The sequence below is a fragment of the Gavialis gangeticus genome, unplaced genomic scaffold, assembly GCF_001723915.1.
Source record: "Gavialis gangeticus isolate Ggan-Ray unplaced genomic scaffold, GavGan_comp1, whole genome shotgun sequence".
NCBI classification, from domain to species: domain Eukaryota; kingdom Metazoa; phylum Chordata; order Crocodylia; family Gavialidae; genus Gavialis; species Gavialis gangeticus.
Window position 1 is genome coordinate 7,565,417 of NW_017728991.1, and position 22,185 is coordinate 7,587,601.

The following is a 22,185-nucleotide window of genomic DNA, read 5'->3' on the forward strand; positions in this document are numbered from 1 at the left end:
ACTTGTGTCTTATGAAGTGGTATAAATCATTAAATCAACTTGCTTCTCTTACTTTTTACTAACAGCGTATCCTTTGTTTCAGGTGTCTCTACAATTACTTATCATAGAGAATAAATCAGGTTTTGTAATGTAACTTTCTTAATTTTTTTGTTACTTGCTAATTCATGACTGCAGTCATTGGCAATGGATTACTCAATTTAAAAGCCTCAGATGCAAAATATTGCGCTTTTTAATAATTAAAATTAATTGATAATTCTGAATTACTGAAAGAGTACCATGTACTTATGAATTTTTGATCTGTTAGTAGGTTGGCATAACAGGGTAGTAGAAGTAAAGAATCTTTTGCAAGCCTAAAATATTTGACCTTGCTTCCGGGTTTGGCTAAAGGTTTCCAAAATTGCACCTCTGATATGTAAAATGGTAGCTGCAGCACATAAAAATCACCTCATCAACACTTTTGGTGGTTTAATATAAACAAAAAGGCTTTGGAAAGCAGGAGATCAGACATGAGAAATGAAAAACAGTTTTAGAATAAGATAGTGGGGAAGAGGTGATAGAACAGGGCTTTGGAGCAGGGAAGAACTATGGCTTAACAAGAACATGCTAAAAAGCAAGCTGGGTGAAGCACTAGTACAGTACACAATCATGGGAACAGACTCTGCTGCCTGTTTTATCTGTGCATCCTCGTTGCTTTTAATTCCCAGTGGGGTTGCTGGGGTATAACTGAGCAGAAATCAGTCCTCACAGTGCTAAAAATAAGTTCTTCGGTGTAGGAGGTTTCTCAGTTGCCTTTACAACCCAATAATATCCCTTGCAGTTCCTGTTTGAGTTCTGGGTACAGAAGTGACTAGTACCCAGTTGTGCAATGTCCTAGGTTGCTGTGTGCCAACTTCTAAATGACTAGATCCACTAAAGAATTTGGCACTCTTGCTCCTTAAGCTTTTAGTTAGATCTCAAGCATAACAACCTGCCTGGTGTTTCGGGGGAGATTAGCCAGTTGTAGCCAAATGAATTGGAAGCAGTTTATTTTGCTGGGCTTGATGCCCAGAATGAAAACGTACCACATTAATGTCAGAAAAGGCTGTATTGCCTTGAACTTTGACATCAACAGCCTTTCACACAGATTTCTGAATTGGAAGATATGTAAAAGCTAGTCTGCCATGTATACTAAGAGTATAGGCAGGTGCTAAGCAAAACTTTCTTCAGCACTATTATTTTAATTAAGGAATGTACTACTTGTGAACAGGGTTAGATTGGTGTCCATGGAAACTAAAACAGCTGACTTACCCACAGAACAGCCTATGGAAGATGGTTGAAAACCCGTCTGGGATGAGAGTGCACACTGTTGGTAGAATTTTATGCTCTATTCAATATTGAGACCTTGCTGCGAGGGCCCATTTCATGCACGTGCTTGGTTATGATCTTTTCCCCTCCGCTATCTTTAAAATCAGTAATTATCTGGGGGCTAAAAATGGGGAAAAAAAACCTGCTCCCATATTTGCAGTGTGTGCAGAAAGAACTCTTTCCACACTAAGTACCTTCTATTTGTTCCCACATACTAGCAATCTTGTAAATGTGCTGTCAGGTTGACAAGAATACTGGTTATTCATGTCCCACGAGCAAGCCTAGCTCTTGTATTTATTTTGTAATTCCTGTAGCCGGGATAGGAATGACAAGCAGCTTTGCAGCTTGTCTTTTTTGTTGACTTCTACACAAAAGTACACCACACGAACCTTGTATTTTTTTTGTATTTAGTAAATAGTTATTTGGAACCAATCTGTGTCTATGAGTGAAATCCTAAGGATGGCTTTTGAAGTTATTTCAATAGGCAGGCATCTTGCTGAATATGCACGTTGGCTTTGAGATGTCCTCTGTCAGACTGTACCTGCTGCATGTCATGTACATGGTGGCTGCCACAGCCAGGGTGAATTCATTTATATCATATTATTTAAATCATGTTTTTAAATTGGAAATACGGAAGCTTAGATTTAAATAATCAATTTGAATCATGATTTGCTTTTATACTTTTTAGTTACCTTCTTAAATGTTGTTTGGTTGAAAACGATTCAAATGTGTTGGTTGGCAACTAAATATAGCCTTTACACTTAATTCAGTGTTTCTTTTGGCTAGGTAGGAGGATTTAATAAGAATAGCGAATGGCACATTTCTTTCTTACTTAGTGATGGTTTATTTTAGATTGGTTCCAAACTATTTTTGAATGGAAACGGGGATTTAATTAAAATGCACAAAAAACACATTTTAAAATTGTTTTAAAATAGTTAAATGTAACTACCTTCAATAGACTTGATGGAGGCTGGAGTGGCATGGACACTAAGGTGCCTGGTTGACCACCTAGTGGTGACAAGTTCAAGGCCATAGCAGAAGTGCTCATGGCGCAGCCTGTCAGATTCCAATGAATTTATGAATTCTGCTGAATACTTTGTCACAAGGACATGGAAAGGGATGGACTGTATTAGATACATAAGGAAAACAATGCCAGACATATCAAAACATGTTTTGCACTTAAAATGGATTTATCCAAGAAAGTAGGATTTTTAATGAGTATTCTGCACTGGCTACCATGTCCTCCAAAGATTTTAGAACTAGTAGATGTCAGCTACTCACACCTTGTTTTCTTTCTCCAGTCTGAATAAATACAAGTTTTCTTGCTTTTTAATTCCTTATCAGTTTCTCAAATTTAAGTTAACTGAAATATTTAAATAAAATGTCGTCTTTGTAATGTGCTATCAAACGCCAGTTTAGTATTTCAGCAAACTCTGCTTCCAGGTACTTAACCAGTGACTTCCACAAGGTCAGTGTTTTGGATTTAAAATGTCAGTAGCAAACATACTTTTTTAAATATTATTTTTGATTTAGCATACATTTAATAGCTTATAGCACATGGTAATCTAAGTTGTCATAATTTCAAATTTAATTTTAAATAGGTTTAACTTTTACCTTTTTAATGGAAATCGATTTTTATGCATCTCGGCAACAGCGCTTCTTACATAGCTGTATTACTAGAACAGGGACTAGTTTAAACAATTTTGAGCTAGACGGTTCTTTAGGCACAGCCCTTTTACCCTGAAAGCTGTAACGGGGTAGTTACTGTAAGATTAAAATTCAGGAGGCATAAAATTATAGTGTGCTATGCCAGGCATCAAGCAAAGTCCTGTTACATAGCTGATGCTTTCATGATGCCTTCCTACTTCCCTGCTGCTGTCATGTGGTGGAGACAACCATTTATCCAGTTTGCAGTTCTGTTTTACTTTTCATTATAAAATTTCACAGCTAAGGGTACAGAAGTACTTTGCTCAGAATTAATCCTCTTCCCTGTATGGACAATTCTTCTGTTACTAGGGGATTCTTCAGTGTGTTTGAGGTATTTTTTTGCATGTGAAAGCTCATCAAAAGTTGTACTTCATCCTCCTCTTTCTTGGTGTAGTTAGTTTTGACAAAGATGTGCTGAAATGATTTATTAGATTTTGGTCTGATCTCATGGAAATACATTTGTTTTTTCACTTGCTGTTGGGGGTTGCTCACATATTTGAGGTATCACAGAAGAGATGAACTGAGTGACTTGGAACTGGAAATCCCTAGATTGGGGGTAGGCAGTTATTTTGGCTGGAGGGCCACGTAATGAGTTTTGGTGAGCTTTCAAAGGTCACACACACACAATGTTTTAGAAGATATTTTTAACAAATTATAGATAAAAAAACAAATCATATTCTAAAAATCAAGTGTCTACTATATTTTAATTTTATTTAGAAAAATAAATTTTGTCCTGATTTCTGGTTATTTGAGGAGCATATATAGAGGTCGTTGCATAATAGCTCAAAATAAAGTCTGACTCTTGTATATTGTGAGGTAAGGGTGTGGGGGGGGGGGAGGCTGCCTCCGCGCTGGGTCCCAGGAGCCAGCCGGGGGTGGGGAAAGGGAGGGAGTGGGGTGTCAGGGGGTGCCTGAAGCAGAGCTTGCCCAGGTAGGTGCAGGTGTAAGTATGGTTTGCCTCCCCACTATCCAGCCTGCAGCACTCCACATAGGGCTGAGCCCTGCCTGTTCCCACCCAGGGCAGCCCACGTCCGCTGGCCCTGGCCAGTGTGCACAACTTCCCAGCAAGGCTGCTCCCAGTGCATTTGTGGCTCCAACCACCTGGGTTACCACTCAGCTCCCCCCACATCCGGCGGTTCCTCCTCCTCCTCTTGCTGCCCCTGCTGTGCTGCTCCAAGAGGGAACCAGTAAATTGGTGGGCACCCACCTGCAGGCCAGAACCAGTTGGTGGGCTGGATCCAGCCTGCAACCATATTTTGCTCACCCCTGCACTAGATGGTGAAAACATGAACTACTCTGTAGTTACAAGTTTTCTGTGGAGAATGTTGGTAGAAGACAGTGAAAGAGGCTGAAACAGCTGAATATGCCCAGTTAGTCATGTAATGAATGCAAAGGGGTATGTGTTCAACTTCTTCTGAATTTTATTAGACTGTTTAATCTCTGCTCCTCCACTCTAGAGTCTTTTGAAATGCTAGAGCTGCTATGGGTGCAACTGTAGCAGGACAGCTCTGGAGAGTACCCGCTCTACATCCATCCATCATGAGCAGGTACTCTCAGACACTGGAGATACAAGCTCCTGTTTTCTTTGATGTCTGAACCTCTGAATACCTGTAATGGAGCTCCATGCATTTCTACTGTGCCAGTGTGTGCAGGTACCTTGAGGGCTTGCTGTCAAGGCTCAGCTGCAACTGTTGCACCTTGTGACCTCACCATGGTCTGACTGGTTTCTCCAAATTTCTGGAGGGGAGGGATTTTGATAGTTGAGGATATTCATGCTCTCATTTGTCTCAGTTCTCCACTTTTTGGAAAGTGTTGCAGACCCATAATAGGTTCTGTGCCATTTATCTGGTTTTCTTGCACCTAAGGGGTTTTTTTGGTTTGTTTTGGTTTGGGGTTTTTTTGCTTTGATGTTGCATGCTAGATTCACTTCTCAAAAGAGAGAGGCAGTGAAAATACTGTGTGGGGAATGAACTGATTTTGTAAGATAAATGTTGTTTGTGCAGAGAGTAGAGGTAGTTTAGGAGTCTGATATTCATCTCTAGAGTTTGAAAGGAGGTTTGTTTAATGCTTGAGCTATTTCATTTGCATCCATATTTCAGCTCATTACACTGTGCTTATCAAAGCTGTACCTGGAGGTTAGGTGACTACAATAACTTCCACTCCCTGTCCTAACACCCTGGTCTTCTGTTAAACAACCGCTGTTTCAGCCTAGAAATAGCTGCTTTTTAGCAGCTGGATGATGATTTATGAATACCATTTTGTTTGGGAAGTGCTTAGTATCTTTTTGAATAAAAGATACTGTTTCAACATAGAATAGGATTTCTTACTTTAAAAAATGCTTTTGTTTTCTACAGCAGGTTTATGTTGATTTTGTCTTGATGGAACAACAGATCGTATCTTGTCCTTCTTACAATATGTAACATGCCCTACACTGGGTAAACTAGCATACTGACAGTTGCTTAAGAAAATAGTCTGTGCTATGAGTTTGCATGCAGGAAGAATGCTGGTCCCTCAAATGGAGATTGCATGCCTGTATTTGAGGGCAAAGCAGAAATAAGAATGTGTATCCCTTTGCAAAATGGGACAGACATGAGTTAGGCAGTAGTCTGAACAAATAAATGGCTATGAGACATACAAGTTGTTTAACTCAGTTTATTACTGTGATTGCCCTGTTAGTGAGCCGCTGTTGGGGACCTGTCTAAGGTTATCTCCTGCAATAAGCCAGGCAGCAGTTGGCAGATGAGAATGCTAGTTAATTAAATGCAGGGAGTTGGATTAGCACAGTTGATTTATGCAGTTTGTAAATAATTCAGACCTGGAACATAGATTCTGTTTCATAGCTTCCTGTTGAGCTTTTTAAAAATTGTGACAAGCCCAATAGATAAAGATGGATCACTGTGAACACCCCAAATTTGAGTTTGAGCCATTTATAATTATTTTTAAAGAATGTTTGAACAAATTAAATAAATTCCTATTGTAATTTACAATAAAAAGCTCTGCAGTTTTGCTTTGATTTAGTGATTTTTAGTGCATTAAATCTGCACAGGTTTTTTTTGTACAGGACTAAAAGGAATAAGCAGTGCCTAGGCTTGTCTTCTGCTTGTGCAGTAAATAGAGCTATCTAGGATCTAGGCCAGGGGTGGGCAAAATGCAGCCCGCGGGCCAGATGTGGCCTGCCAGGCCTTTCTATCTGGCTCGCGGAGCCCCTAAAAAATTTAGAAAATTTAATATTTATCTGCTCCTGGTTGTCTGTCATGTGGCCCTCAATGGCTTGCCAAAACTCAGTAAGCGGCCCTCCGCCCAAAATAATTGCCTACCCCAATCTAGGCCCAGCTATTTGCTAGTTATTTGAGATAAAATACCTGGTAGACTAGAATAAAATGTCTTTTCATGTCCGTTTTGTTCAAACTTTGCCAAAGTGTTTCACAAGCTGTGTTAGATACTAGTGATATGGTAGTTACTTAGAATATACATTACACAGTCTGCACTTCTTTGCACATTGAATCTGACATTTTCGACCCTATATAAATAAACTACTAGGGACAGTTACTCAGGATATCCAGGGTAAGAAATCCTAGATTTTTTTTTAATATCAAGAGCTCTTTAACTTTAAAATGGAAAAAGAGGACCTTGTGCATTTAAAAAAACTTACCCACAGTACAGTAGTGATATGCTTACATATTTTTGTGAGGTGTGATAAGATTTCTAGATGAAAGGTGCCATGTGAGTACACAGTAATGTTGTGCAAATGAAGATTATTTCCCCCTCCCAGAAACTAATCTACTTTGAAACAATAGATTTGTCTGTAATTTCATTTTCTTGTTTGCAAGAAACTTTCATGAACACTGAATGTTTTACATCAACCTTTAAATGTTAGTTATTTGCTAACTGAACAAAATCAAAATGGCAAAAGCATTAAGAAAGTGTCTTGGAAAGCACGTAGCTATGTTCTTTAATTTTCACTGCGAAATGTTGTCAGCTTTCAAGGAGAGGCACATGTACAAAACAAATATCACAGCCTAACTGACATTTTCTGTTGACTTACCTGGAGGGAAGGTAGAGTTTGAGTTCATGGGAAGGAAGCACATGCTTCCCTGTTCTATTAGTGCTGTTTATTTGCTGACTTTTTGGGCAAACCAGAAAGTTAGGTCTGGTGATGCCAGCCAAAAAGAAAAGGTACTGGCATTAAACTGCACTATAGCACTAAGGCTGCAGGAAAAGTCTGAAGCCTAAAAAGTAAATCCATGAGAGAAAGAACTATATATGCTGTGGATATTGCACAAAGCATGTAACTTAATAATAAAAATGGAATTACGGACGGTTTTATCAGTTTATCTAACACCGTCACTCCCAATTCTGGTTTTTCACCTGGGACAGACAGACAGAGTATTGTCTAACAGTTAGCTCCTGCATTTGATTCCTAGTTTTGGCTCCCAATCGTTTTGTAATATTGAGCAAATGCTTTTTTCCCCCTTGGTTTGCTAAATGGAATAATTGACCACTAACTTATTTTAAACCCTAGAAGATCTGGCACATACCCGAATGCATAGTGGGAACTGGCAAATCTGCTAAATATTGGTGCTTTTATGAACATTAATAAAAGAACAAATAGGGTTTTTTTTCACTGTAGGCAACACAATACAAGAGAAGAGCCATATACTTTAAAGGGAAGACCTCTGCTCCAGGACAGGAAGTATAATGGCTGGGGTCTGGATGGCTAGGTGGTGCTGCATAATATTGTCCTGAAGGAGATCCTTACAATTACATTTTATGTGGAAATTGGCTTGGTAACGCTAACAGCTAATAAATCTGAGACTCATACAAATCGCCCTATGGAAGTAAGTTAAAAAAAGTAAATACATTCCTAAATAAACAACATTTATCCTAAACACAGGAGCTGAGTAGTATATCAGAACTTGAAATTAATGATAAAAAATGGAATTCACTGATCTGTTTCCTTTTGCATTTTTCAGCCTGAGAAATGCTAAAAAGACAACATAACATTTATAAGTATAACAGATATTTTAAAAGTTTTTAATTTGCATATGGTAATGTTGGTAGTCAATGTAAGAATAGGATCGGGGGGTTTAATTTTTAGTGTGGTCCCTTTTCATTCTTATTTGGGTCCAGCCAATAATTTTTCAATACTTAATTTTATAAAAATCTTCCCTTTTGATTTCTGTGAATGCAGTGAAGACTTCACATTTTTGTAAGTGGCTCGTGATTAATTGGGTGCTCAACTGAGATGCTTTTAAAGCGGCCTGGATCTTTTCAGAAAGCAGTGGCTCTTCACTTTCTACAAATGAGCTCCTTTTAAAGTATCTGGAAGTTCAACACCCAAACATTCAGCCAGCAAAATCCCCATTTTCTGTCCAGTTAGCTTTTTTCTAAGATGAATTAAATCTGGTGTCTTAAAAAGATGCGAGCTGCGTCAGATGTTTTCAACATTTTTTTTTAATAGCTGTGAGAAGCAGTTTGGTTCAATGGGCTGTTGACTGGGAGCCTTGACTGCGTTACTCAACACAGTCGCTCACTCTGGGCATGTTCTTGTTGGACCACCTTGTGCCTCCAGCTCTTTTAGACCATAAGGACATGATGTCTTGTTATCCTTGTGAAGTGCTTTGGGGTCTGTTGAAAAGCACTGATTTTATTCAACTGAGATTAAACTGGCTTCTCTAAGCCACAGTAATACCAACTGTTAAATGTGAAGCTTTGGCCCTTGATGCTGTGTTTAGGCACCTGGAACCCCTGCTGTATTCAGTTTTCAAAATGACTGTTCCAGGAGGCCTTGGGTAGAAACTTTGGTTCAGATGGACTGACCCTGTGAATCAGGCAGATATTCCATGTTACAAGTCCTGTTAGTGATGATGTGGGTACCAGACATTCAAATATACATAGGAATTCAACCCTGCCCTTTTCATAAGAGTGCTATACTTGGTTAATTGCACCATTTCCTGCCTCCGCTCACTTCGCTGTGAATATCCAGAGCACGTGGCAGGAAAAAGTTGTGTCAAAACTAGGCAGTAAAATATATATAAATATTTTCTTTTCTAATTCCTCCCGAGGGCAAACTGGTCTGCACTGAATCAATAAGCAGGCCAAGCCCCGTGCAGCATGTCATCAGTCTTTCAGCATGATATGTACATGTGCTGTTTTCATTGACATTTTACAGCTTAATCAAAAAAGGGTGTTGCATTTTTCTTATCCATTCTGCTGACATGTGTGCCAGCATTTCCATTAAAAATCTTCCGAGCCTGGAATCCATTGTACCAGGTCCCAATGTATGATTCATGTTCCTTGTTTTAAGTTGTTTTAAAAGAATATGACTTTCAAGTTAAATTGTATTAGATTAAAAATGTCTTTTTCTGCTTGTGTATCTTATTCATGGGAAGATCTTTTCACTCTGAGCATGTCTCCTGGGCTCCAGAGCCTGCCCTGCAGTGCAGGGGAGAGAGACTCTTCAGATACAGCCGAATAAAGTCCATTTCAACCCTGTGGTGCCAAAGGAGTGAGTCTGCACCTGGGAACAACACTGCAGTCCAGTCTCAAACCCGCTGCCACTCTGGTAGCACCACTGCAGTTTCTTTTGAGTCGACATCAGTGGAGAGAGGAGGATCCTCATGGTATGTGACAGGATGCAGAGTGACTAGGCAGAAAGCAAGGTGGCATCTTAGATACTACTTGATTCAAAGGCAGAGATTTTGTAGAGGATGGCCTACTTCACCAAATTAAAACCTGTGCCTCTGAACAAGCTTCTGTCTCTCTCAGCCCTTCTTTCTGCCTGACTTCAGACCAGCGTGGCTCACTGTCTCTCTGTACTCCAGACTGATTCAAGAAAATGGCTGAGGAGCAGGGAGCATGAGATTATCCATCGCATTTCTCAGGGTCCTAGCCTTGAAGGTGCCGTCCCTTTCCGTTCCTCATTGTTACCTGTTGCCCGTTATTCATTTTTGCATCTGTATTTGTAGTGGAACTCTCATCTTTTGTGTCAGAGCGGCAGTAAAAGTATTGTACAGCGGGAGCCCAACCTTTCCCATTTTCTGTTTTCATGCAAGGATGGTTCTGCGTAGGTAGCAATGAACAGGAAGCAAGACTGACAGAGAAAATGTAAATGTTCATGGCCTTGCAGGTCAGGCTTCAGCCTCAAATGGACAAGGAATTGGAATTGAGCAGCTTTGGCGATGAGTTGTTTCCTCTGTTTTCTGGTTCCTTTGCCAGGGGAGGAGATGGGGCTGGCTTGTCAAAATCAAGGTGTGGAGTAGAGGAAAAGTTGCTTTGCTTGTAGCACAGCCATTGTCCCATTTCTAAAATGTTTTTATACAGAATGTTGCTTATGGGAGTCTCTTTTCCCATAACTGTGCAGCAATTTGCCAAGGAAACATGCTGTACAAGGGCTTACTATTGTTAGGGACCAAAAGAACAAAACCTTAAGAATTAGGTAAATGTAAAGACTGTAGTTCCGTGGTTTAATATTCCGTAAAACAAGTCATATTTTTTACCAACCAATGTGGATATTGTCTTGGGCATAGCTCCTGCTGTGTACTGCACTTTGCTTAACTTGGTTGGAAAGATGTCTTCAAGTTGAGACCCAATTAGTGATAGCACATGTACACGCCAGCGTGAAACTAGTAAGCGCTCTGTCCAAGCTGTATTATGAAGAATTATTTCAGTTAATAGTAATTTTATTTTTGGATAAACATTACACTTGTCTCTTTATTATTTGAATCCAAAACTATATGTAGGGGTTATTTTCTTTTTCCTTTGTACCTGTGTCATTCATCTCTGATCTCTAGTTTTTCTGTATCGTTGTACTTTCGTTTGAACTGCGGTGGTTATTTGTATTCTGGCTGTAGTGAAACATGCATGCTTACTCTGTGACTGTTTCTCTGCTTGGTACTTAGCTAGCTCTTGCTGTCATACTGAACTGCTGTACAATGTCATGAGAATAGTACTACTTTATGGTAGAATTTAGCTGAACTCAAAACCCCCAATAACATCCTAGTGGAAAAGCCACTGTCATATCTCTATCTTTGACCTTGGCACCCTTCTATTTTGTCCTGTCCAAATTTCCAAGCATCTAAAAACTTAGAAATTACCTAAAAAATGTTTTCAAAACTTCAGTCATCAAAGTCATTAGTAGTTACGGCAGATGCAGGTAGTTTCATTCTGCCAACTATAGTAGGCCGAGAGCTGAATATAGCTCTGAAACTTCTTCGACATGGCAGGTGGCAGATGGTGAGGAATGCAAATATAGTTCACAACTGGGCAGATTACTGGAGTTGATAACATAAGGGTTAGGTATGGTCAGGCTGTTTGTTTCTCTTTGAACCAGGCAGAGAGAGGAGTGACTAAACACGAAGCTTTGGAAAGGCTCTTGCAGCATGTTTGACACCTTGTTTTGCTCTAGTTACCTTTTAATGTTGTTCTGAGATGATTATGCTTCCTAAGAGGCTCTTTTGACAGCCTTGCATGTTTGGGTATAGCTAGGCTCATAGCAAGAACACAACAGGCGATAGCAAGCAGCTGCCTGACCCACCCAAAGGAGTGTTTGAGAGAAGTTTTCCTATTGGCATCACCAGGATTGGAAGGTCACGGTGACTGGGCTGGCTGTGTTGTGTCCTGCCCAGGATTTCACTGAACATCCTGCCGCCCATTCCCCAATATGTTGGGGCTCAGGACTTTCCTTCTCCTAGGATGAAATTCTAGAATTCACCCACTCTTTGACCCAGATTTGGGTTAAAGCCCTTCAGTACGGGTCATGGACACTACAGCAGGGCCAGCTGGGGTGTGGATCCTGTGGGTAACCACTCTCCAGGAGCTGAGCCCCAGTAGTTAATACACAAGACCCACACGCCCTTCTCGAGTACTGGTGTTTAATATCAAGAGCAGGAACATGGCAGAGACGTAGGCTTCTCTTTGTGTTGTTTTGAACATACCTGGTTCTTCCATAGCCTGTGCTTAAAGAGTGCTGCTTGCTTACAGTTCAGTCCCCCATTCCTTCCCTGTCTGGCAGATGCACGCCAGGCTGACCACTTCTGTCCCTTTTTGCTGTGGTACCTTGTAACCAGGAACAGTCTTTTGATCTCTTGGGTTCCAGTTTTGGCCGAAAAGGCCTATTTAATTGTTCTGGCCCCTGGAAGTGGTATTGCCTCACTGTTCTCCTAGCCGCTTTGAAGTGGTGTACTTATCACTGTCTTATCTCTTAGTCCTTTTTTCAGTTCTTGTGTCTCCAATGCCCAGCTTTGATGACTTAACTCTTTGAGGTCAAGCAGGCAGAAATATAACATTGAACAGAAAATAGAGCCATGTATCAACAGTCAAAAGAACAATGGGATTTTTCTAGTTTGTTACTGGCACAATTTAGGACCTTATAGTGAAAAGATTGCTGAGCACCAGGCATGAAACCCTGGCTCCGCTGAATTCAGCCAGGCCGAGATTTCACCCCCTCTGGCTGACACAGCAAGAAGTCTGGGTTCAGAGCATGGCAGGAGTCAAAATATAAGACTAGGTCTAAATGAGTGTGTGGGGTTTAGATGCCTGGTGGTACCTAACTGCTCCTTCCCTTTCTATCCAGCACTACCATTTTCCTGTCCCTCAGGTTTGGAGCAAGCCCCTGAATGAACTTTATGTATCTCTGCTGGATGCAGGTGCCCAGCCTGGTTTCTGTGATGATTTACCTTATAGAAAGCAGTTACCCTCATGTGCCAAGTTCTTGAGAATCCTGAAACTTGACATAGGTAAAAGTAACAGGGTTGAAGTAAATAATAAGGTACGGGCTCTTCTTTTTCAGAGCTGTGGAAGTGCTAGCTCAGTGACAGTGCCAGAAACTCTGTTGTTTGTTTCAACTCTTGATGGAAGTTTGCATGCTGTCAGCAAGAGGACAGGGGCAATCAAGTGGACTTTAAAAGAAGGTGAGTAGGAGGTGTCATTGGGCCTTCTCTGCAAGAAATTAAATAACTGCAAAATCGAGATAAATCTTTTGAAGCCATTGTGCATACAGAAAGATGCATTTCTTTGGTTTGCTGTTCTGGATCTGCCTGTGTCTAACTGTAGTGGTTTAGGAATCATGCTGGCCTGATTACCATACCTGATGTTTTGAAGTTAAAGCCTGCATAATGGTGATATGTGTACAGCTTTATTTGCCTCTGAATGTAACCCTCCCTGTTCAAGATTTTTCATTTGCCCAGCAAGGCTTGATTCCAGTGATTTCTTTGATGTAAACATTTTAGGTGCCATTGTCCTTCACAGGCTGGATTATGCAGAAGAAGGGCAGTATGGCACCTTATAGACTGGCTCATCTTTTGCCTAACTCAAGACTAAAATAACTAACTACCTCTTAAAACTGGATTGTGCACAGTACACCACTCTGCTTGGGGCTAGCCTTGTAATTTGCAAGCTGCTCAGATACTACAAAATACTGCCTGTGCCTCCTGGGTGGTGTGAGGAATGTAGCAGGAAAGGGTCCCTGAACACTCTCTAACTCTGCGTTTGCTCCCCAGTGTAATTCAGAGTGTAGATGCACTCGGTCTGGAGAACCATGAACGCAGCTGTCATGGGCTCTGAGCAGGTATCCAGGTGCTGTGGTCACAGGTACAGTATAAGGATCTGAACAGGACAGAAAAGGATCAATCCGCCAGGCTGTTTCAGCTGTTCACCTGTGGAACAAGGAGGGACAGGGTTTGTTGTAGAAGACTTAGCTGTAGAGTATGCTCCTCTCTCTTCTCTGTAGGCCTGAGAAGAAGGGTAATAGGTTAATGATGCCTTCCTTTTATTGACATGGAAGTGCGAGCTGTATTTTGTAATAATGTTTGGTGACGAGACTAGATGCTTGAATTAATAAAATAACCACACAGAGGACTCTTGAGAACAGCTTCTTCAGTGTTTCTTTATGAAAACACATTTGTAACTGGCTGTGGTTGGTCCTGGATGACTCTGTGAGCCTTTTTTCTTCATCTCTGGAAACCATTAGAAAGCAACGACCTGAAATGGAGTCACAGTGATTGCAGCCTTTGGCTCAGTGTTGGTAAACCAGTTGTTGGTTCAGCAGGCAGGTTGAATTAGTGGTAAAGGACTGTGCTTATCAGATTGATGTCTGCTCTTCAAACCAGTGTTCTTCCCTCCAGAGGCCTGTTTGGATCCACCAAGCAAGGAGTTAATTGTATGCTTTTTAAACTCCTCTTATCTACGGTAGAGTAGGAAAAGGCAAGCCCACAGGTTGCTGTCTTGGCATATGGCTTTCTTTGTAGATTTTTTTCTATCTGTACCAGAATTATTCTCCCCTTTTAAAATTCAGGCCCCTTCCATGCCTGAACAGACTTGACAAGAAGAATGAAAGTCAATACCCTCTTAACTCACTATTGCCTCATTGCTTCGAGCTATATTAGAAGCTTCCTCTGGTTTCTGCTGGTCTCCGTACTGACACGCATATGGATATATCTCCCTATCCTGTGAAGGATGTCTTTACTTGTAGACAGCCTTATTAGGGGACATGAGGTGTCTCTGAGGAGGCACGGAGGTATTAACTAATGAACGTGAAAGGATCCTGGTTTAATCCAGTCTGCTTAAGTATAATTCCCCATTGTAAAATAAATAAATAAATAAATATGTTGCAGAATACAATTGGCAGCACTCAGGATCAACTGGTTTTGAAGGATGTGTATTGTTTTTTTCATGTCTCTGACAATGTTATTCTGGATTTTATCTGCCTGTGGTGCACTCAACTGGTATTTTTGTGAAATGCTTATCACCAATGGGTTTGGTTCTGTATGCCAGTAAAAACCACAAACCTACATCCAAAAGTGTCAGGTTATAGTTGCTAGCATTAGAGCTCATTTGAGATCCAGCTTCACAATGGTTTAGCTTAGTGCAGTGAAATTTCGAGAGCAAAGACAACATGAGTAACCTGGGAACTGAAGGTGGAAGCTGTGCTTCAAGTTGAACTTGGCATTTCTGACCCTTCTGTTGCAGATGGCCCCCATGAAAGGTGTGTAGCACTTGTAGCATAGTCACTGGAGTCAAGCATCAGAGATGGCTAGCTACCTACCACCCTGCTATAATGTTGTGTTAAATGCTAAAATATGCCAACTTTAGTCTTAATTTCAATGCCTTCTCTTTTTGCTCTCTTGTCTCTGTTAATTGTACACTTGTAAAATGTACAAAACTCTACTAGTAAGGTGCAGATAGAGTGTGTCTTCTGACAGGTGCTTCTGTACCCTGGATATCAGAGAACTGAGCACATGTTGCTGTTCACACAGCTTGAGAGTTTGGAGATCACCTGCCGTAAGATAGTGTTTGTCGTTGTGCTTAAAAACTTTGATGTTTGGCAAATTCTTGGTTGAAGGTTTGCTCATGTCTTGAAACTGAGAATGAGTAAGGGGAATTGTTCAGGGTCTAGTAGTGATTAAGCAGATGCAAAGATCTTGCTATTTGTTTGTTGTTTTTAAATTAGCAATAAAACCTATTTTAAGTACCCAGAGTAAATGAGCCAGTGCTGCTTGTCACCACAAGTACATATTTGGGTTTTCTGCCCTTATATAGTGCTGCCAAGAAAGGCATTTTGAATGCTCTACTCCCTTTTCCCTAGATGTACCCAAAATAAACTGGGTCAGGTACTGTTAAGAGACCCCATGGTTTAGAAGAGAAAAGTGTATACACTACACTTACCTGCAGCACATACTCTGAGCCTAGTTATAGTAAGGTACCCTCAGCTCTCATTAGCTTAAAGGGAAATTGGTGCTCAGCAGTTTGCAGAATTGGGCCTCCAGCAACTGCTATGTAGCTGGTGCCCAGGGGTTTCAAAAGATAGAAGGTGGTTCTACAATGAATAGAAAAATGGTGGGGGGGAGTTCCTGTTTCAGAAGGACTCTTGTCCTTCCTGGAGCCCCAGACAATTCATCCTTTGCATCTTGAAGCTCCAGGATGGCCACCACCTCTGAACAGTTCTGTAAAGTGTTACTTCTGATCAGCATGAGTAGCTCTCAGGTCCCAGCAGTTCAGTAAGCTCTGTTACCTCCTCCTTTGTTACTCGCAAGTCACCAAACAAAAATCAAGCTGCAGCACTTCAACATATTTTTTCTTTGTTCTCCCACTAATTTCTGCTTCCTCCTACACTGTCCTCAGACTGTCCTTTTGCACCAAATGACCGCTCGGGACGGCAGGGGCTCAGCTGCATTTTCCCCCTGCCTGCACCAGTCAGTCCCGAGCGGCACATGGCTCTGCCACTGCTTCTGCTGGCTGGTGCCAACCTGGCCGGCCTCCTCCTGTCCCCAGCAGCACGTGGGAAGCCGGCTTCAGCTGCACGCTGCTCCGGATGAGACAGACCCGCCCAGGTCGGCACCAGCCAGCAGAGGCGGTGGCGGAGCCGTGTGCCGCTGGGGACTGACCGGCGCAGGTGGAGGAAAGTGCAGCTGAGCCCCTGCCACTCCGGTCGGGCTTGTGCTGTCCCGAGAGGCCCGTGGCTACTCTTCTTCCCACACATACCGCGTCGGCAATGTCAAGCTGACACGGTACGTGTGGGAACCTTGTCCCTTCCCCAGCCCTTCAGCAGCCATTAGGAAGCTGCTGAAGGGCTGGGGGAGGGACAAGGGGTGGACTTTCATTTCCCGTTGCAGCACCACAGGCCTCAGAAAATGCCTTGGTGGGCCGCATGTTGGACAAGCCTGGGATATACACTATGCCTAGGTTTGAGACTAGATTTGCAGCCAGTGGGTGCATCTACACAGGATATCAGCACGCAGCAATAACCTTTAAAGTTTATTGCTTCCAGGCATGTTGTTTAAATGTGCCCAGAACTGAGGCACGTTGAGCGGGGTTGGAGCAGCCCTGGCTGGCAGGGAGTCCAGGGGGTCAGCCTGCCAGCCTGGAGCTGCTCCCCCCGGCTCTGTGCGCTGCGGAGGGGCTGGCTGAGGCACAATGGTGCCCCAGCGCAGGACTAGCAGGCAGGCACCCCACACTGAAGCACCCTCCTGCCCCAGCCAATTGCATCAGCATCTACACATGTGCTACTGGAGAATTAATTATTTTCCTGCTGCCTAATAGGTCTGCATATGTAGACATGAGATGTTTACCATGGAGCTAATTCATCTACTGTGTCTCGTGTAGTAAACGTCTGGTGTAGACGTGCCCGGTGTAGATTGGATGGTGTGATTTAGAACGTACAGTCATTAAGTCGGAGACTTCATGTTCCTGAGTTCTGTACAACGCTAAGCAATTAACAGCGTTCATTTTAATTGTTTAAAGGGGCTCCATTTCTGATGATTTTCTTCTGCAACTTAGCTTAGCAAAGTCAATAGTTCATGCATAAAGTTGCAGAATTAAACTGTTTATGTGCTGAGCACTGTTAACAGTGCTGGGCTGAGAGCTGTAGCAGCAGTGGTAATCATAAGGGTTGCCACAGCCCGGGAAGGTTCTTTAGTCCAGATCCAAAGATGAAGACAGTAGTGACTGTAGAGAGAGATGGCTGCTAAGGTCTGAGCTGTGAGACCTTCACTTCCCAGGAGCAGGTTCCAGAGGATGCTGAGTCTGTGTCTCTAACCTTTTTGAGAGGAGTTGCATCACGTAGCGAGGATGATGTGCACGTGTTTTAACTCTGTCCGTTAGCCCAAGACTTATGCTGGGCCCTAGCACAGGAAACTGTTTTTTCCAGTTCGTTCCATGGTGGTAGCAATTTGTTCATTTGCTCTTTCAGAATCTGCCACTTCTCCTTTTCGGTCATTGGTTTCATGGGTTTTTTTCTCAAGATACTGGCATATTACGCTGATTGAAATCTGTAAAAATATTGCAGGCATTCAGCCTAAATGGCTCTTTGGTCAAAGAGCAGCCTTCTCCTTATCTAGGTTTTTATGAGGCAGGTCGAAAATTTAAAGTGATAGATGCTGTAATGCTATAAACAGAATTATGCTAGGAACTATTCTCAGATATTGCAAATATGATAGTTTTTTTTTTCTTTAATATTCCAGACTTTGGCCTCAAAATACTCTATAAAATTAATGCAGAATAAGTTAAAATGTCTCGTCCTTGAGGCCCAACAACAATATGATACAAACAGCACTGAGTCAGGTCACCTGGTTGTTACCTGGTTAAAATGTTAATGCCAGTGAGACATACTTGGGCTTAATTAATGGGCTAAATCCTTGGACAGTCCTTATGTTAATAGGTTCCCCTGGTTCTGCTCTTGCTATAAGCGGCCTTTAGAGAATCTAGAATTAACCTCTTACTTTCTTACTCTTTTTCCAGCAGAAGGTTTTGTAACAATGGAGACCTTCTATGAGACTTCTAAATGGAAACTATTAACATTTCAAGGAATATGTTATTTTTCTAATCCTGGGTTGGTGGGGAAAGGCACAGAACAATCCTTCTAAGTACTCTTTTCTGTCTCTGACAGCTGTGACCTAGCTTCACTTTTCAAGACCTTTGGCACATTGTAGAGAAGCTGGGTAGCATCTAAAAATATGAGCTGTGATTTCCTGAATGCTGTAATAGACCTTGTCAGAGATGTGAAGCTGTGGTACATGGAGTTAAAAGACAGCCCAATCTGAATATATTGATTTAACTTAACTGGCAGTTGTAGGGGAAAAGAAACTGGAAAATCAAACAGTCGCTATAGGTAAGCTGCCCTCTCAATGAGCTCTGGGGAGTAATTATAAGCAGTGCCTACTTTCCTGCTTCACTTCAAAGTGACATACAGCTGTTTTGCCCAGTTGTAAGGCTAAAAAACCAAAACCCACAGAAGGGCTGAAACAGCTGTCAGAAGAGAAACGGTGCTGTTCAGGGGGCCTGGCTGACCCAAGTGGTCTGCAGAAGGATGCTGAAGAAGTTGGGCCTCCCCCGACCCAGGGATGGGCAAGTCTTAGGGAGAGGCAAGTCTGAGTTCAGGCTGGTGTATTGTTTGGGGTTCTGTTTCTTTGAAGTACGTTGTTCAAAATAAATGGCTTTGTTTTAAAAAGGGTGTGTGGTCATTGTTTACCACTACCATTGTTCCTGGAAGGAGGACAACTGGTAATGAAGATAAGTCATGTCCCTTAACATGATCACCAGTCTCTTAAGAGTGGGAAATCATGGGATTCCCGTCTGAGAGAGAGGTGACAGCTTGAGGCTTTAGACTTGTAGGGAGGGAACTCAGTCCAGCAGCTCTTACGAGAACGTTCTCTATTAAGCCTAAAAGGTGGCAAAAGCTGTTCTCTGTCCTGGTAGAGCTGGCTTTCTTTTGCTGATCAGATTGTGGCCCACACCTGGGGGAATCCTTGAAAGTCTGACATCAATGAGCCTAGTCACAAGTTTCTTATTTTATCTTAAGGTAACTTCTTTTGCCATATACTTTGAAGTGAAGGTGGCATATGTTAGAAGCCACATGAAAGAGTGAGAGAACAATTCACAGTCTGTCTTTAAAGCAGTATTACCAGGGTGTTACAGTTTTAGGGAAGGATCATGAAAGTGTTGACAACGTCGGAAAATTTTATTTCCTTTCGCCAGCTGAATCTAGTGAAACAGATCTTCACAACCAGTTTTTCCAGGGGTAATAGGAGATCTGCTTTAACTGTAAGAGATTTTTCTCCACCAGGTCATGCTCATTCCCAGCAAGCATTTTTAAGTGGAAATGAATCAGATTCATACGTTTGATCCATAGGCTGCTGCTCCTCACAGGTTGTATAGTACACTTAGGCAGAGTTATGGGAGGCCATTCACAGGAGCAGGTGTCTTGCTTTTAAGGAATCACTGCTTCCTTTTCCTCAAGACTGATGAGGAAGATAAGATGTCAGGAAGGAAAGCCAAAGAACTTTCTCACAATCGTGTCACCTGTGTCAGAATGCGTCTGAGACAAGAATGGAGTTCGTTATTCTCATAGCAATACAGGATTTTCTTCCCACCTTTAGGGATGTTCAAGAGGGCGTGTCTACACATCACCATATGACGCGCTATAGTGACATAGTGATCATGTGGGTCTACACATGATCACCAGTGATGGAGCCAGTGAATCTAACCGCGCAGCGCCCATACGCCGCAGTATGGGTGGCTACCGCACCGTGTTTTAGTACTTCCCCCAAGCAAGTACTAAAACGTGGCGCAGTACTAACATTGCCATATGGTGACATGTAGACATGCCCAGAAAGATTCAGAGGAAAAATGAGAAAGCATTCATTAGATTTCTGGTATTGCCAGGGTCTTCCCTTTCCTGAGCAAAGAGAACAAATAATTGATGAGCAACATTTTGCTAACAACTTCCTCAGCATCTCTTAACATTGGATTTCTTTCTCTCATCTGGGTTGATAAAAGGAGAGAATATTCCTGGTTTAAGATTGCTTAGGCAATAGACATAGTTTCATAGTTTCATAGATTTAGGGTCGGAAGGGACCTAGTAGATCTTCTAGCCCAACCCCCTGCCAGGGCAGGAGAACAACAAAACCCCAAAACAAGAAACGGGACTCAAATGAGTTCAGCCAGGTAGGCATCCAGCCTCTTCTTAAAGACCCCCAGGGTAGGGGCCAGCACCACTTCCCTTGGAAGTTGGTTCCAGCTCCTAGCCGCCCTAACTGTGAAGTAGTTTTTGCGGATGTCCAATCTATACCTCCTCTCCATCAACTTGTGCCCATTACTCCTTGTTATGCCAGCGGGCGCTAGGGGAAACAGCGTCTCCCCCAAACCCTTCTGGTCCCCCCTAGTGAGTTTATAGACGGTCACCAGGTCCCCCCTCAGCCTTCTCTTGTGGAGGCTGAATAGGTTCAGGTCCCGCAGTCTCTCACTGTAGGGTCTGCCCTGTTGTCCCCGGATCATGCGGGTGGCCCTCCTCTGGACCCTCTCCATGTTGTCCACATCCCTCTTGAAATGGGGCGCACAGAACTGGACACAATACTCCAGCTGTGGCCTGACCAGCGTCGCGTAGAGGGGGAGGATCACCTCCTTGGCTCTACTCGAGATGCACCTGTGGATGCACGACAAGGTCCGGTTAGCCCTGCCAACCATGACCTCGCATTGTCGGCCCATGTTCATCTTGGAGTCAATAATGACTCCAAGATCTCTTTCTGCCTCCGTGCTCTCGAGTAGGGAGTTCCCCATTGTGTAAGTGTGCTGCTGGTTCCTACTGCCCAAGTGCAGCACCCTGCACTTGTCCGTATTGAAACGCATCCTGTTCCTGTTAGCCCACCCCTGTAACCTATCCAGATCCCTCTGCAATCTCTCACTCCCTGCTAGCGTGCTCACCTCCCCCCAAATTTTGGTGTCATCAGCGAATTTAGACAGGATACAGAGCTCCGCTTTGAACCTGAAAAGAGTGTGTATACCAAGAAGATGATGCTCCTACACCAGAAGATGGCTGGATTCAAGGACTGTTAGTCCATGCATTCATAATGGAATTTTTTCTATTCAAAATGTAATTTTTGGGAAGGGGCTCTGGAGGATAACATGACTGGCGGTTTGGCTAAGGGCACGAACAGACCAGGAACACCCAGTGGAAAATGGACTCTAAGCTTGACTGTTTCTTCAGTTCAGATCGGTGTTCCTGGGTGATCACTGATACATCTCATGTGCTAATACATTTGTGGAACACAGCAGGTCTTTAGAAGCAAGATTTAAAGGAACCTGCAGCAGTGGATTTTGCCTTTAAAGATATAAAAACAACTTTTAAATGAAAGGTGAGCTTGGGGATGAGCTTTGAGAATGTGCAGTGATATGTCAATAAGTAGTTGAATTAGAAAATGAGGGGGTTGATTCAGGTATCATTAGTTTTATGCTGTTGTCTTCAATAGGTTTACCACTCACTCTCATTTAAGTTAGAGAATAGTCAGAACCTTAGACTAAAAATGTCTGAAAAGATTGCAAGTAACAGCTCAGGCAGGAAATTGTCATCGAAGGCCTTGTGTGGACTAGCCTAGAAAGTGTTTTTTTCATGCTTGTTGTTGTTTTGACTTAAAAACAAAGTGTACCTCCGGTTACGATTTCAAACCCAAGTGTGCAGGTTATCATGATTAGTGATCAGCAGAGTTAGAGAAATATAGCAATGTAGATATATAATGATGGAGATATTCAGAGCTGGAGATATTCAGACTGGTAGATATAGAGAGCCCTAGATATATGAAGGTGGAGATATGCACAGCTGGAGATATGTAGAAGAGAGATATATAAAGCCAGAGATATTCAGAG

At 42.4% G+C, this 22,185-nt stretch overlaps 1 protein-coding gene across 1 annotated transcript in view; it reads left to right on the top strand.

Annotated features, from left to right (window-relative positions):
- The first annotated feature begins 12,550 nt into the window (after positions 1 to 12,550).
- The window catches only part of ERN1 (endoplasmic reticulum to nucleus signaling 1), a 44,044-nt gene continuing 34,409 nt past the window's right edge, over positions 12,551 to 22,185 (top strand). The window contains exon 1 of the mRNA XM_019516791.1: positions 12,551 to 12,962. Within this exon, the coding sequence (XP_019372336.1) occupies positions 12,566 to 12,962 (397 nt within the window). The 5' untranslated portion in view covers positions 12,551 to 12,565. The remainder of the gene's footprint in view (positions 12,963 to 22,185) is intronic.